This window comes from Populus nigra, chromosome 14, assembly GCF_951802175.1.
Source record: "Populus nigra chromosome 14, ddPopNigr1.1, whole genome shotgun sequence".
In the NCBI taxonomy this organism is placed as follows: domain Eukaryota; kingdom Viridiplantae; phylum Streptophyta; class Magnoliopsida; order Malpighiales; family Salicaceae; genus Populus; species Populus nigra.
In genome coordinates, this window is record NC_084865.1 from 6,035,398 (window position 1) to 6,048,983 (window position 13,586).

At 33.9% G+C, this 13,586-nt stretch overlaps 2 protein-coding genes across 5 annotated transcripts; one reads left to right on the plus strand and one right to left on the minus strand.

Moving 5' to 3' along the window:
• Nucleotides 1-598: 598 nt before the first annotated feature.
• On the plus strand, nucleotides 599-3,829 carry LOC133672684 (probable RNA helicase SDE3). Of its 4 annotated transcripts, none has more exons than XM_062093171.1 (4): nucleotides 599-1,527; nucleotides 1,874-2,095; nucleotides 2,252-3,194; nucleotides 3,565-3,829. In XM_062093171.1, exons 1-4 carry the CDS (start codon nucleotides 1,048-1,050, stop codon nucleotides 3,582-3,584), a joined length of 1,665 nt encoding a protein of 554 aa, XP_061949155.1. In that variant the 5' UTR covers nucleotides 599-1,047; the 3' UTR covers nucleotides 3,585-3,829. The 4 variants fall into 4 exon arrangements, 2 of the variants coding, with proteins under 2 accessions (XP_061949155.1, XP_061949154.1); XR_009834889.1 differs by having other exon boundaries at nucleotides 600-1,527; nucleotides 2,252-3,343; XR_009834888.1 differs by having other exon boundaries at nucleotides 601-1,527; nucleotides 2,252-3,282.
• Nucleotides 3,830-10,920: 7,091 nt separating this feature from the next.
• Nucleotides 10,921-13,097, minus strand: LOC133672818 (protein PHYTOCHROME KINASE SUBSTRATE 4). Its single transcript, XM_062093351.1, has one exon. It carries the CDS (start codon nucleotides 12,737-12,739, stop codon nucleotides 11,117-11,119), a length of 1,623 nt encoding a protein of 540 aa, XP_061949335.1. The 5' UTR covers nucleotides 12,740-13,097; the 3' UTR covers nucleotides 10,921-11,116.
• Between the last annotated feature and the right edge of the window lie 489 nt (nucleotides 13,098-13,586).

The following is a 13,586-nucleotide window of genomic DNA, read 5'->3' on the forward strand; positions in this document are numbered from 1 at the left end:
AATTATTCGTCATGGATACTAATTCATCCAAAAATCCTCATTCAGCTACCCATCAATCCAGCAAATCCTTGTGTTCGCTAATTATTCAAGCATTTTCATTTGAAAACCAATAAATTTAGTAATTCCAACCATACATCAGTCAATCCAATAATTTTATTTGAATGTCAATTATTTTGGCTTTTTTATTTTAAAGTTAAAAACTCTGGTAATCCAATTAAATATCAAACAATCTGGCAATCCTATTTATATGCTACTTATTTCAACATCTCCATAAATCCAGTAATTGTAATTGGATATTAATTGATGCAGCAATCCTACTTGAATACTAATTATTTCATTGTTTTTATTTAACAACCAATAAATTCAGTAATTTCAACTTAGATATCAATCAATCACGATTAAACCTTAGCAAAAAAGAAAAGCTTGTAGAAAATATTTCCAGAAAACTACGGTTTTACCTGAGTTTAGTGGTGGGTTTCACGTATAAAAATACAATTTGTTTTGAATCCTTACATTGTACAGTAACGTATCTTTCTTTCTTTCTTTCTTTCTTTTAAAAAAAAGGGATCGATGCATGATAGTGGCTTTTCAACTTTCAGTATCAGATGCAGCTCTACTCCACCACAGATAAATAATAAGTCAGTCCTTCTTTAATATATTTTTTTGTTCCATCACCCTTTCTTTGATGCCTGCATCCTACTTTCTATCATCATTTAGTTCACCAGAAAATGAAAAGCTGTGCTCATCTATTCCATTTCCATCTCATCACTTGTATTGATCATCTCACAAGATTTCTGTTTAGAGTGGAGTCCAGATACGATACTGCGTGCTTTTCAAGTTTTATGTTTTCTTCTTCTAAAAATCCCAGTCCCCCAATTTTCTAGCTAGCAAGTATCAAAGAACTAGGGGAGTTTCACCCATGGTGTTCTAGGGAAATAATTCGTGGAGAAGGCAATCCCTGATCGAAACTTTTGCTGTTATTTTCTTGGGAACCAAACAGGAACTTTAAGTATTTGGGTGTGTTTTTGTTGTAGAAGGTCAGTCAACATGTCTGGGTGTCTTGAATTCTTAAAGTGGGTGCTTGGTGTAGAAGAACATGAAGAAGATCTCCATGTAGTGCTAGGTTCAAGGTCAACAAGTAAAACTCATCCTACTGCTTTCCATCCATCCCCGTCTCCCAAACCACTCCCATCATTCCTTAAACCAGGATCTTCATCTTCTAAACCTTCTCCATCTTTGCCTAAAGCATCCCCATCTTCTTCAGGACCATCTTCATCATCCTCTAAACAGCCCCCATCCTTCAAACCAACCCTGTCTCAGGTTTCCCCAGATTCAATTAACGAGCAGACAAAGGTCAGCTACATGCGGGTTCAAAAGGGTATGTCACCTGTATATGCGATTCCTAAGGATATTGAGGACTTGATCAAGAGAGACAAGGTGCCTGGAGTTCTTAATGAACCGCTGTCTCTTTCGACATACAAGCATTATTTTGCAGCACTTCTGTATGCCGAAGACTTCTACATTGAGGTACTGATTAAATGAATTCCTTTTGATGTACATTAGAGCACTATTTTCACATAAAAAGCTTCTTATGAAAACTTGTTGCCACAACATTTGAATTGTTGTTCATGATGATCATTGAGAGTGTGATATTTTGAAGTAATCTACAAAATGAAATATGAGTGAAGGCTGACCAAACTTTTTCCATGGCTATAGTTTTAAAGGAGGCAAAATGAAGGGCTTCCTAAGGTGCTGAGTGAAGAGTTTAGAAGTTCTTATTTGTTGCATTCTATATATAGAGTACAATTTTCTGGTTCCAAATTTCTTGTTTTTGCACTGAGATCTGGATCATTGTGTGCCTTGTTTGAATCAGAAATGGAGTGAATTTAAATTGGAGAAGATTACTCTCAAGTTGCAACGTGCAGAAATCATTAAGAAGTCACGCAGGAATGAATACCTCAATGAAACTTATGAGAAGGATGATAAGATCTTTGTAGAATTTGAGATTGACTCTTGTTGTGAGAGACGGCCGTTTCTTTTGTCCAGAGACTTTGCCTTTGCACGACCTTCAGGTCAAAAGACCGAGCCATGTCAGGTTAGCGTCCTCAACTTTCTAGTTACCATATGCTGTGAAGTATACCATTTTACTTTGGGGATGAAGCAGGTGGTGGAAATCAAGTGTTATTTAACTTGAGCTTCATTTAGTGTAGTCAACTTATTGACATCGTTAATGTTTTCAAATTCACACCAGGGTATTATATATCGTGTGGAGAAGAGCACTCGTGTAGTGGTTGAATTTGGTGAAGATTTTCTTTTGCAGCATCTTTCAACCTGTAAATATGATGTTAGCTTCTCATTTAACAGAGTTTGTTTGAAAAGGGCTCACCACGCTATTGAAGCGGCTTCAGATCCTTTATTTAAAAGTTTTCTTTTCCCTGATGGTGTCTCCAAAAAGATATTTCCAATCTCTACACCTCTCCACTTTTGCAATCATAATCTTGATGGGTATCAAAGCTCTGCAGTTCGTGAGATTTTGAGCTTCCAAGGACCACCGCCTTATATTGTTGAAGGTCCACTCTGTTTAAACAAGTTTTCAGAACTATCAAGGACTGGATTGGTAATCCAGGAAGCAGTGCTCCAAATTTATCAAAGCTCGTCAAAGCTTCGGATTCTTATATGTGCACCCATTAACAGAACATGTGATATGCTGATGCAAAGCTTAAACAATGACATTCCAGAGTCAGATATGTTTCGAGCAAATGCTGCTTTTCGAGAGATAGATGGGGTGCCTATTGACATCCTACCATCGTGTGCTTACAAAGGGGAGTGTTTTACGTGTCCATCTCTTCAGGAGCTCCGGAAATTTAGAGTAATCTTGTCTACTTTTGTTAGTAGCTTTCGGCTGCGTAATGAAGGGATAGCTGCTGGTCATTTTAGTCATATATTTTTGGTTGATGCTTCATCAGCTACTGAGCCAGAAGCAATGGTGCCTCTGGCGAATTTGGCTAGTGAGGAGACAGCAGTGATAGTTACTGGTGCACCAGGAAACCATTCAGGCTGGGTTCGCTCCAACATTGCAAGGAAGAATGGACTAATGACATCCTACTTTGAAAGACTTCGCAATAGCAAGCCATACCGGAGTTTACTTCCACAGTTTATCACACAGCTGGGTGATCCCGAGAAAGAATCAGTTGGTAATTATAGCTATGCATCTGTATCTTATGACTAAGGTGGTCTTCCATATCTGCAACGCCATGATACTCTTAACTCATTGGATTTCCTGTAAGCTTTCTCATTGCCTGGTCTTGTGTATATATGAGTGAAATACGAAGAGAGTTCTTCTGTAAGTTGACTCAAATTTACCGATTGTTTGCTTGACTAGAAAAATTCAAGTAGAATAATTTTCTTTCTTGTGGTTTATTGCTTTCTGTTGTAGTGCTGTTTATGTGGTGGTTTTGTTTTAATCACTTAAAAATTAAGTTCTGTTTTTTATATACTTAAAAAGTAGAGAATTTAATCTTCAATCTCAATCTCTGACACGAACTTGATTCTATCCTTTGGCAGTGGTTTCTGCTTTGTGGTAGAAGAAGAAGAAGACATAGCAGCAGCAGCAGCACAAGAAGAGGTCTAAGAGAAGAAGAAGGTAATGTGGATACAAAAACCATGTTTGTGTTTTGAGGACGAACAAGTTGTGACAACAAAAGTACAAGAGAAGCCACAAAAGGAGGTTTTTTTTGTTGAATGTTTTTTTAGATAAGGAAATGAATTTGGACACGAAGGGTGTGTGGCTTGTCACTTATTTATATAGTGATCACTAGTTTACATGAAAGATGCTTGTCGGATCAAATAGTAAATAACTATTTCACATTTGTTATTAAAATTTAATCTAATGAGTCTATTTTAAAATTAAGAAAAAAATGATAAATTAAAAGAGAAAAAAAAAACACTTCCATGCCCCATTTCTTATGTACCCCAAGTTGAAAATTAAAACTTGCGAGAATTATCTTGAAATGGCATGGTCGGCTTGGTTTGTTAAAAAATAACCTTATTAATTGGTAAAAAAAATCTAGAAAAAATTGAGAAAAAAAATAATGCAATTAGCACAAAAACCTGTAACTTCACTACTTGCCTGGTTTGAATTTAAAATTAAACCGTGTTAGAGTTATATCGATATGATTCTATTAACTTAACTGATCTAAAGACAACCTAAACTACTATTAAAAAAAGTAAGAATGAAATTGAAAAAAAAAAATGAGATTCATTGTTCATATAGGTAATACGAGCAGCAAGAGTGTTCAAAAAATCAGTCCATCTGTAATATTATCTAACTCGACCCAACTTATTAAAATTAAATAATATAAATATTATGGATGGTAACGGAGTAAAAAAAAACCTAAGAAATGGATATCATGGGTTAGGTGGGAGGTCATGATTTTTAAAACATGATCAACCCAACCCAACTAGTATATTCTATAGCAACGAACTCAATTTATTTTTATATATTCTAACTGTTATTTGCAATTGATTCTTTCATTTTAGTCACTTGATTCAATTGATATATTAAACATAAATTATTTGTTACATCTTATAACAGGTTTTTGGTTAATTTATTGAGCCCAAATCTTAGTTCTAATTAAATCGAACCCATGAAAATTAACGTTATAAATCTAATCCGTTGATATTTTTAATATTCATAAAAAAATAGTTTAACCTATATATCTAACCCGCTCAAGTGTTTTTAAAAAAATAAATTGGTTAAATATATAATTTATAAAATATTAAAAATTGAGTTGAATATAGTTATAAACTTAAAGTTGAACCTATTATAGGAGTGTTTGAGAGTGTGGATGCGGTTGTTTTTCAAAATATTTTTTGTTTGAAAATGCATTAAAATAATGTTTTTTTATTTAAAAAAATTATTTCTGATATCAGCATATCAAAATAATTTAAAAACACTAAAAAATATTAATTTGAAATAAAGATAAATATAAAAAATTTAATTTTTTAAAAAATATTTTTCAAACACAAATACAAACATGTATTTTTATGCCAGAACACCCATTATAAGGATCAACGAAACTCCATTAAGATTCTTTTAACTCTTTTTAGTATAGCAGGGTAATAGGGTAATGGATGAAAAAACCTATATAGCCCCTTGTTTTGGTCTGACTTGACAGGCAAGTTTCTGTTTTACTCTCATGGAAAAATATAAAAACTAGGGATGGTTTGTGCTCATTTGCTAATGGTTTTTGTTGTTTACTTTCCTTCATTTATGGCTTTGAATAAAGGTTCGGTTTCAGTTAACCACAGAAGCTTTTAATGTCCAAAACCAGGGGCTTTCTGCCCTTTGTTACTAGTAAACGTTGCATTAATTAGAAAAAAAAAATAGATATATAAGTTTTTTTATGTGTTGTTTTACATAAAAAAAAATTCTAAGTATTAATTTAAAAATTTATGCAAGTATTTAATTAAATAAATTAAAAACTCTTTGTGTAAATAACAAAATTTAAAAAAAAATTAAGAAACAGATATAAATCAAGATATTGATCTTGCAACATGAAATATTTACATAGTTTACTGAATCTATTTATTAAAATACTTTCTTTATTCAATCAAATGATAATAAAAATAAACACAAACATGAAATTGAATGAACAAAATTAAAAGGAAAAAAATTATACAAAACTACACATATTAAACACATACATATCACACATATACGATGTTGTGGTGATCGTCCTTCCAAATTAAAATTTTAGGTGTGTAGAAACAATAATTTATTCTTACCCTTTTATAGTTTAAAATGTTTGGAATCGCCACATAGTATTTTGGTTATTAGAAATCTTAACAACTCTTTAGAGTCTAGATAAGAGGATTCGTTATGTATAAAGAAGATAATATAACCCCCAATACTCTTTTCTTAAGATAAACTGTGTTGTTTATTTTTCTGATTATTTCTAAAACCTTATTGTGTTTTACTATCCATTAGTATGTCTATTAATTAAAATGTACCAACCTTAATAAGATGAACTGTAGTTTTATGGGTCAAGCCATGCAAAATGAAGCATGAGGTAAACTTGTTTTTAAGTTCATGAAGCATGCAAAATTTAAAACCTATTTTTGAATTTGTTTCTCTTTTACTTTCATATTTTTTGTATTTTTTTATTAAAAATTAAAAAATTATTATTTTTTAATAAACTTGACCATATGCAATTAAAAAACATTTGGTTAATTAAAAACAATTTTATCCACTTTTTTTACCATTTATTTAAGACATGCTAAAAAAGACAAACATGCGCACATCTTTTTTTCACTAATTTATTCACACCCTACAATCACATATATTTAAAATCATCCCCAAATATCAATCAAGATTACAATAATTAATCAGAGAATAGTTTTTCAAAGTTAGAAATTGGATGAAGGAGTTGCTAGAACTTAGGAACAACACTAGAGGACTCTGGAAGTGTAGGAACAATGGTGGTTGATGGGCCACGACTGTCATAGGAGAAAAAAAGACCTTTTTATGTTTGTTTCTTTTCTCTTTATGTGTGTATGCTGGTGAGTATGGTGGCTGAAGTGTGAGGGAAGGTGAAAGGTTGATGGAGGCTAATGGTTCTTATTGGAAAAAAAAAAAAGGGTCTAGGGTTTTTTTTTAGATGAGAGAGAGAGAGACAGAATTCCTCTTTTGTATTTATCTTTTTATATGTAATTTCAGTATCCTCCCCTTCAGGGTTTTTTTTTTTTTTTGATAGCCTCCCTTATTTTTTAGATTTTTCTTTTACTATTTATAAGCAAAGTAATTTTGTCTCTTCCTCCCAATTATTTGGGCTCTAAGTAACTTGGTTTTATCTTGGTCCCTCCATTTTCTTACTTTGCACTTTGGTCTCTTTTTTATTTTTTTTATTTTTTCCTTTTTATTATTTTTTATATTTTGATTTATTTAAAAAAAAATCCAACATCAACTTGATGACAAAAATTAATCAACGATTTTAAAATAGATGTGTTAATAGCTAAATGCATTGAAAACAAATTTTCAAATTTTGTATTCTTTCAAAAAGGCGTCAAAATGACAAAAATAAAGCAAATGCATCAAAAATATATATTTTTTTGTTGTTTTTTAATTTTTTTAAAAGGGGTAAAAAATTATGTTATGACACTTGTCTCTTTTTTAGGTGACCTGCTCATGGTCTCTGATCAGGTAACATATCTATTATGTGAAAAATATCTAGGATTTTTTAATGGTTTGTATTCGAATAACCTACCCGTGATTTGTAATCAAAAAACCTCTCATGGTCTCTAATTGGGTGACTTGCTCGAGGTTTGTGATCGGGTAACCTGCCCATTGTGTGAAAAATTACTAAGATTTTTCATGAATGGTGGTCTGTGTTTGGGTAACATGCCCGTGGATTGTGACCAGGTAACCTACCCATGATTTATGATCGAGTGACCTGCCCATTGTGAAAAATATCTAGGATCTTTCATAAGTGAAATGATTGATTTTGAGTGATGATATTTTTTATTGGTGTATTGGATTTTTTTTAGAAAATGTCTTGCCTTTCTTTTTTAGATGAATCATCTTGTCATATTTTTTGGATTGTCCTTATTGGACTTCTAATCATCAAATTAAGCCTTATTGAGCTCAGAACCTTGTTAAGTCCTTATTTGATGGAGTCTTGCTAGACTCTTCTTTGATAAAACCTTGATGGGTTTTTGATTAACTTGAGTCTTACTAGGCTCAGAACCTTATTATGTCTTTATTTGCTAGAATTTTGCTGGACTCTATCTTTCTTAAAACCTTGTTGAGTTTTTTTTATTAACTAGAATTTTATTGGGCTCAGAACCTTACTGGGTCCTTATTTGATGAAATCTTATTAACTCTTTCTTTGTTAAAATATTGTTGGGTTTTTAATCAACTAAAGCCTTGCTAGGCTTAGAACTTTGCTGGCTTCTTTTGAGGAATCCTTCTTGTAAAATTCTTGAAAATATTTTATAAAGCTCATGGTATAAAGCCTTGTAGAAAGACTTTATATAATAAGCTTATAAAACAGAAAAATATATTTTTTAAAAGCAACAAAGTTGAGAGGCAACTCTGCTAGGGATTTTTTTTAGCCTTGAAAAATATAAAAACTATTTTTTAATGTATTTTTAAAAGCAGAAAAATATGTTTTTCAAAAGCCCAACAAATCATGATGCATGCAAAATATAAAAACTATTTTTTGAATTTTTTGATGTTTTCAAGAAATTCTAAATCATGCAATATATTTTTGGTTTTTTTCTTTTATATTTTTTGTATTTTTTTTATTAAATGCAAACATGATTGTTTTGGAGAAACTTGGTCATATGCAGTTTAAAACATTTGATTAACTAAAAAAGGTATCTTTTTTTTACCATTTATTTAACACGTGCTAGGAGAAAAATGCAAAAAACACTCACACGTCATTTTTTTTGTAATTTACTCACACACCTTATAATTACTTGTATTTACCACCATCTCCAAATATCAATCAAGATTACAACAATTCATTAAAGAAATAATTTTTGAAAGTTAGAATTGGTTGGAGGAGTTACTAAAACCTCGGGAACAACACTATAGGAATCTAGAAATGTAGGAATAATGGCGGTGTATGGATTCCACATGCCACTGCTACTGCTAGCTCTTGGGCTCAAGAGTCATTAATTGCTACTAAAATGGAAAAACTTGGTGGATCTGGAGTGCTTTCTCTTTGTACCGGTGATGAAGGTCACTCTATTTGCAAAAAAGAAAAAACTCACACAAACAATCAGTTTTATTTTCTCCTTTTTTCCATCTACATATCTATTTCCTTTTCTATTGGTTTTCATCACCACCAATCATTTCCATGGAGTGAGGCAAGCTATCAATATTGTATGTTGACCATGGGTGTGATGAGGTTGTTGTTTTGCTATGAAATAGAGAAGAAAAGTGTAAAAAAAAAGGAGTTGATCATAGATGGTGTATGGTTAATGTGGTTGCACACAAAGAAGTTGACAAATTATAAAGAAAGGCTACTGGTGCTGATGGAGAAGCTGCTCACACTGGTTGTGGTTGAGGTTATGGTGGCTCACAATATTGAGTTGTTGGGTATGGGCATTGCTAGAGAGATGGTTTCCAAAGGAGGAGATCTTGTGGTGTCCATGGGTTATATAGAGGAGGATCTGTGGAGATCATATGAGAGAGAGAGAGAGAGAGAGAGAGAGATATCATGAATTGTGGGTTTTTTGGTTGGTTTCAATGGTAGTGCAAAGGTGAGAACAATGAAAGGGTAAGGTTGTGGTTTGTGGTTATGAAGAAGAAAGGTTGTTATTAGACAGTTAGTGCAGTTGAAGGAAAGGTTGTTGGTCTACTAAAAAAGAGATTGGTTGATAGGTCACGACCGCTAAAGAAGAAAAGGGACCTTTTGTATTTGTTTCTTTTCTCTTTGTATGGTGTGCTAGTGAGTGTGAGGGAAGGTGAAAGGTTGATGGAGGTTGGTAGGTCTTGTTGTAAAAAAAACCCTATAAGTTATAGGGTTTTTTTTAAGTTAGAGAGAGAGAGAGAGAAAGTTTCTTTTTTTGTACTTTTTATGTATTTTTAGTGTCGTCTCCTTAATTATTATTTTTTTTTATAGCCTCCCTTTTTTGAGATTTTATTAACTAAATATAGGCAAACTAATTTTGTCTCATCCTCTCAATTGCTTAATCCTTAAGCAACTTGGTTTTTTCTTGGTCCCTTCATTTTCTTGCTTCTCATTTTAGTCCATTTGTCCTAATCTTTTACATTTATATTTTTTTATTTTGATGTTTTTTATATAAAAAGACAATGTCAACGTCAACTCGATGAGAAAAAATTAATCAATAACTTTGAAATGGGTGAGTTAATACATGGAAAAATCATGAAGCCAAATTTTCAACAAGTTAAATGCTAAATGATGAAATTTGAGAAAAAAATCAATTACAAAAAAAAACGAATAAAATAAAATAAAGGTAATAGAAAAAATGAGGAAGAAAATTGAAATAAAAAAATAAAATAGAGAGCAACCAAATATTTTTTATTATATGGTTAAATTGAAAAGAAAATTAAATATAACAAAGAAAAAAAATTAAAAGAATGAGGATCAAATTAAAAAATAATAATAATATACAACAAATTAAAATTGAATGACTAAATTAAAAGTAAATAATTTTTTTATTAAAGGGCCAAGAATAAAAATTAAATATCAAAATAATAAGAACTAAAATTAAAATACTAAAGAAGGTCAACTTGGGTATGAGAGAGAAAAGAAGAGAAAAAATAATCATTGGCAATAAACTGTTATATCTCCACCAACATACATCGCACCGCTAGAAAAAGGATGTGGATGCGCTTCTAACATTGTCACAGATGGGGTGGTGTTTGATGATCTTATGATGCCACCTGCATGCGCTAACTAAACACCGTGTGTTAACTAGTAACCTTTTTTTTTTATTAATGTTTTATCATTGATAAAAGATGAAATTGTCATTAATCCAATATTAGTATTACAAAAGGAGTCAAGAGAAAAAAAAGACCAAAAAGCCCTTGTAGTGAAGTTTTAAGTGTTTTTTTTCTGATGGCATTAAGTAATTTAATTGTGCCTAGATACTATTTCATTATTTTTTGCTTTCAAGAGTTTTTATTCATTACAGTGTTTCTAAACAATGCAAAAGGATGATCTTACCTCTCTAGAGTTTCAGTGTTAATTGTTCGTGTGTTTAGGTGACAAGATGTCACATTAGGCGATTTGCTTGGCTAACTGTGTCATTCAATTTTTAATATTAAAAAATATTAATTTAAAAAAGAAATTAAAAATATTTTATCACAGAAAACCTAGAGCTGATGAATTATAGGTTTTCTCAAAAGAAAAACAAAGAACATAATTAACCACGTAAAAAAGGGCTGTGTTAGAACTTCAAATGCACTGTAATTGTTCATTTATTCACTCAAACAAAAGTATTAAGTCGCTTGATCAACATTCAATGAAAAGGAAGAAAAGAGTCTCTGCTTAGAGGAACTGAACATGGGAAGCAAGTTGTTTACGTACCATCACAGCTTGCTTCCTATACTGCAAAAGGTCATGGCAAGCGAACAGAGTGAGACCTAGCTAGCTAGTGGTGGTTTGTTCTTAATAGCTGCCCTACTTCCCACATGCCTCTGTGTGGAACTCACTACTCTTTGTCCCTCTGTGGCCACACATTTTACCGGATGTGGCCCCACACTTACCGCCTTCTCACACCTACAGCTCATCAACAACCCTCCATTCCCTCCTCTCTTCTTCCCTGCTCCGCCGCCGCCGCCGCCGCGCATCATTGTCATTTCATCAACTTCTGATGCACTAACTGAGAAGTTTGTAACACTTCCTCTATCAAAGCCTTCTGCTGTTGTCACACTCCAGTCTATGCTAGCCTCGCTTGGCTCATAACATTCTGTTGCTGCAACTGATGGTGTTCTAGGATCATCAAGACTTCGTCTACAATACAAACTCCCTCCATTGGTTGCAGCTAATCGCCTTGCGTTAAAGCTTGAAGCATCATCAAGAGAATCACGAAGATTAGGACACATTGCATATGATGTTGTTTGAGTTGAGAAGCTCTCGATCTCAAACAGGTCTGAACTTGCATCACTTGCCATGTCATCGTCTATGACTGTGAAGCTTTGACGTCGGTGAAGATCAGAAATTGACTTGGTTGGAATAGGATCATCAGCTGGCCGAAAAACTTCCAACGAATGGCGAGGTGGATCCTCAAGAGGAGGGTTATAAGTAGCTGATGGCAACACCAGTTTTGTAGGAGGTGGGGTTTGGCTCTGTACAGGAAAACTGAACCCAGCAGTAGTATCAGTACTGAATGGTCTTGCTGAGGCCACTACAAGTTGGTGGCTTAAGCTTGAAGGGAATCGGTTATTGTCTGCTGAGATTCGATGAGAATTAGGAATCACTTCACGTCTTTCGAGCTTGTTGTCTAATGAGATTCTATGAGTGCTAGGAATTACTTCACGCCTTTCGAGCCAGTCCGGTGCACCCAAACTTTTTTCAAGAGGATTTTCTACAGTGGTAGGAATTTGATTCTGAATCTTCTTTTTGAGATCCGAAGAGACTCTAGTGTGGCTTATCCGCGATGGGGTTCTTGCTTCTGATAGCTTTTCCTCAATTTGAACAGATTTCTTACCTGAACATGGACATTTTCTCCCAAGAAGCCATTTTGTGCCGCGCCCCTTTTTCTTGTCATCGTTTCGAGGTGGATTTCGCAGCGAGACAGCGATAGCACCAGGTGGATTCGACAATAAGCCAGTCTGGCTATTCCAACTAGCTTCAGATGAAGCTGTTGGCGTTGCGTGGAAAGAGCGAGCTCTATAATTCCTACCATATCCATCCACAACAGAAGATGAAGCAGAAGAGAATCTAGGAACCGAAGAGAAATCATATCGCTCGGATATGCGTTCAAGATTAGCATTAACTGGAGAAACTCTCTTGTTCAATTTGGGATCACAGCTGCCACCTTCGTTGAAGTAATAACTCTGCGCATCAAAAATGCATATCTCAGAATCATCAACTCGATTAATCTGTTCTGGCGTCGGTCTGAGATAAGAAGAAAAGGATGCATCTCTAACAGTTGATTTTTGTGGATAAGAAATGTAAGGATTAGTGGGTTCAATGATGTCAAAAATTGGCTGTGGAGCTATGCTTCCCGCGGCAATAGTTTTCATCACTCTCGATCTTTCCATACTAAAATTCACACTCTTTTAACCAAAAATTCAAATCCAATTGCACACAAAAGTATGAGAAAAGAACAGTAGTAGTAGTAATAATATAGCATGGGCTGCCTCTGGAATTCCCTTTGTTCTACTATATGTAGAGAGGTACAACACATCCCTCGTCTACAGCAAGAATCAATAATAAAGCAGTAAAATGTTCCCACCTAGTCTTATAATTTAGCAGTTACAGTCTCTCTCTCGTCTTTTTCTTAGGGGATGGATGATAAGAAAATAGTGGTCTTCACACCTCGTCAAAGAGCATGGCGTCAGGTCCCACGCAACACATTCGAATTCTCAAGTGGCATGGGGATTAGTCACAGTTCCAGCACCAACCCCTTACCTGGTTATGTCAAGACTCGAACCCAAGCATTGAGCTAGGAGAACATTACAGTTTTTCTTTGACACGATTCGTGTTCTTTTACGACAAAGGCCAGCACCAACCAGGCACAAAATGTACAAAAACTAAAGGCATATCATGTTAGATTAAAGGTTTACCATGCCCTACATGCACGTCTACCGAAATCAATCAACATCTCTAAGGATTGGGGTATGAACAACAAGGACAGTATATAATAATGTCAACATGATGTTTTCCATCAACCTTTATTCCTAAATGTCAAGCAAACCTGACCCTCCCCAGTTCACATACACATTCCTCTACCGCTGGTGTCCATTGTCACTTGTGGAAGTTGCCTCCATGAACAGCAACATTAACTCCACCAAACGATATACCATCCACATGATGAGAGAGACATAATTTCACACACACGTACAAAAGAAGCAATGAAGAGGGGTGGTTTTATCTGTAGCACTATAG

Coding starts and splice junctions, on each gene's coding strand:
- LOC133672684 (XM_062093170.1), top strand. CDS start 1,048: ATGTCTGGGTGTCTTGAATTCTTAAAGTGGGTGCTTGGTGTAGAAGAA. Junction 1,528..1,873: donor CCGAAGACTTCTACATTGAG/GTACTGATTAAA, acceptor TGTTTGAATCAG/AAATGGAGTGAATTTAAATT. Junction 2,096..2,251: donor AAAAGACCGAGCCATGTCAG/GTTAGCGTCCTC, acceptor AATTCACACCAG/GGTATTATATATCGTGTGGA.
- LOC133672818 (XM_062093351.1), bottom strand. CDS start 12,739: ATGGAAAGATCGAGAGTGATGAAAACTATTGCCGCGGGAAGCATAGCT.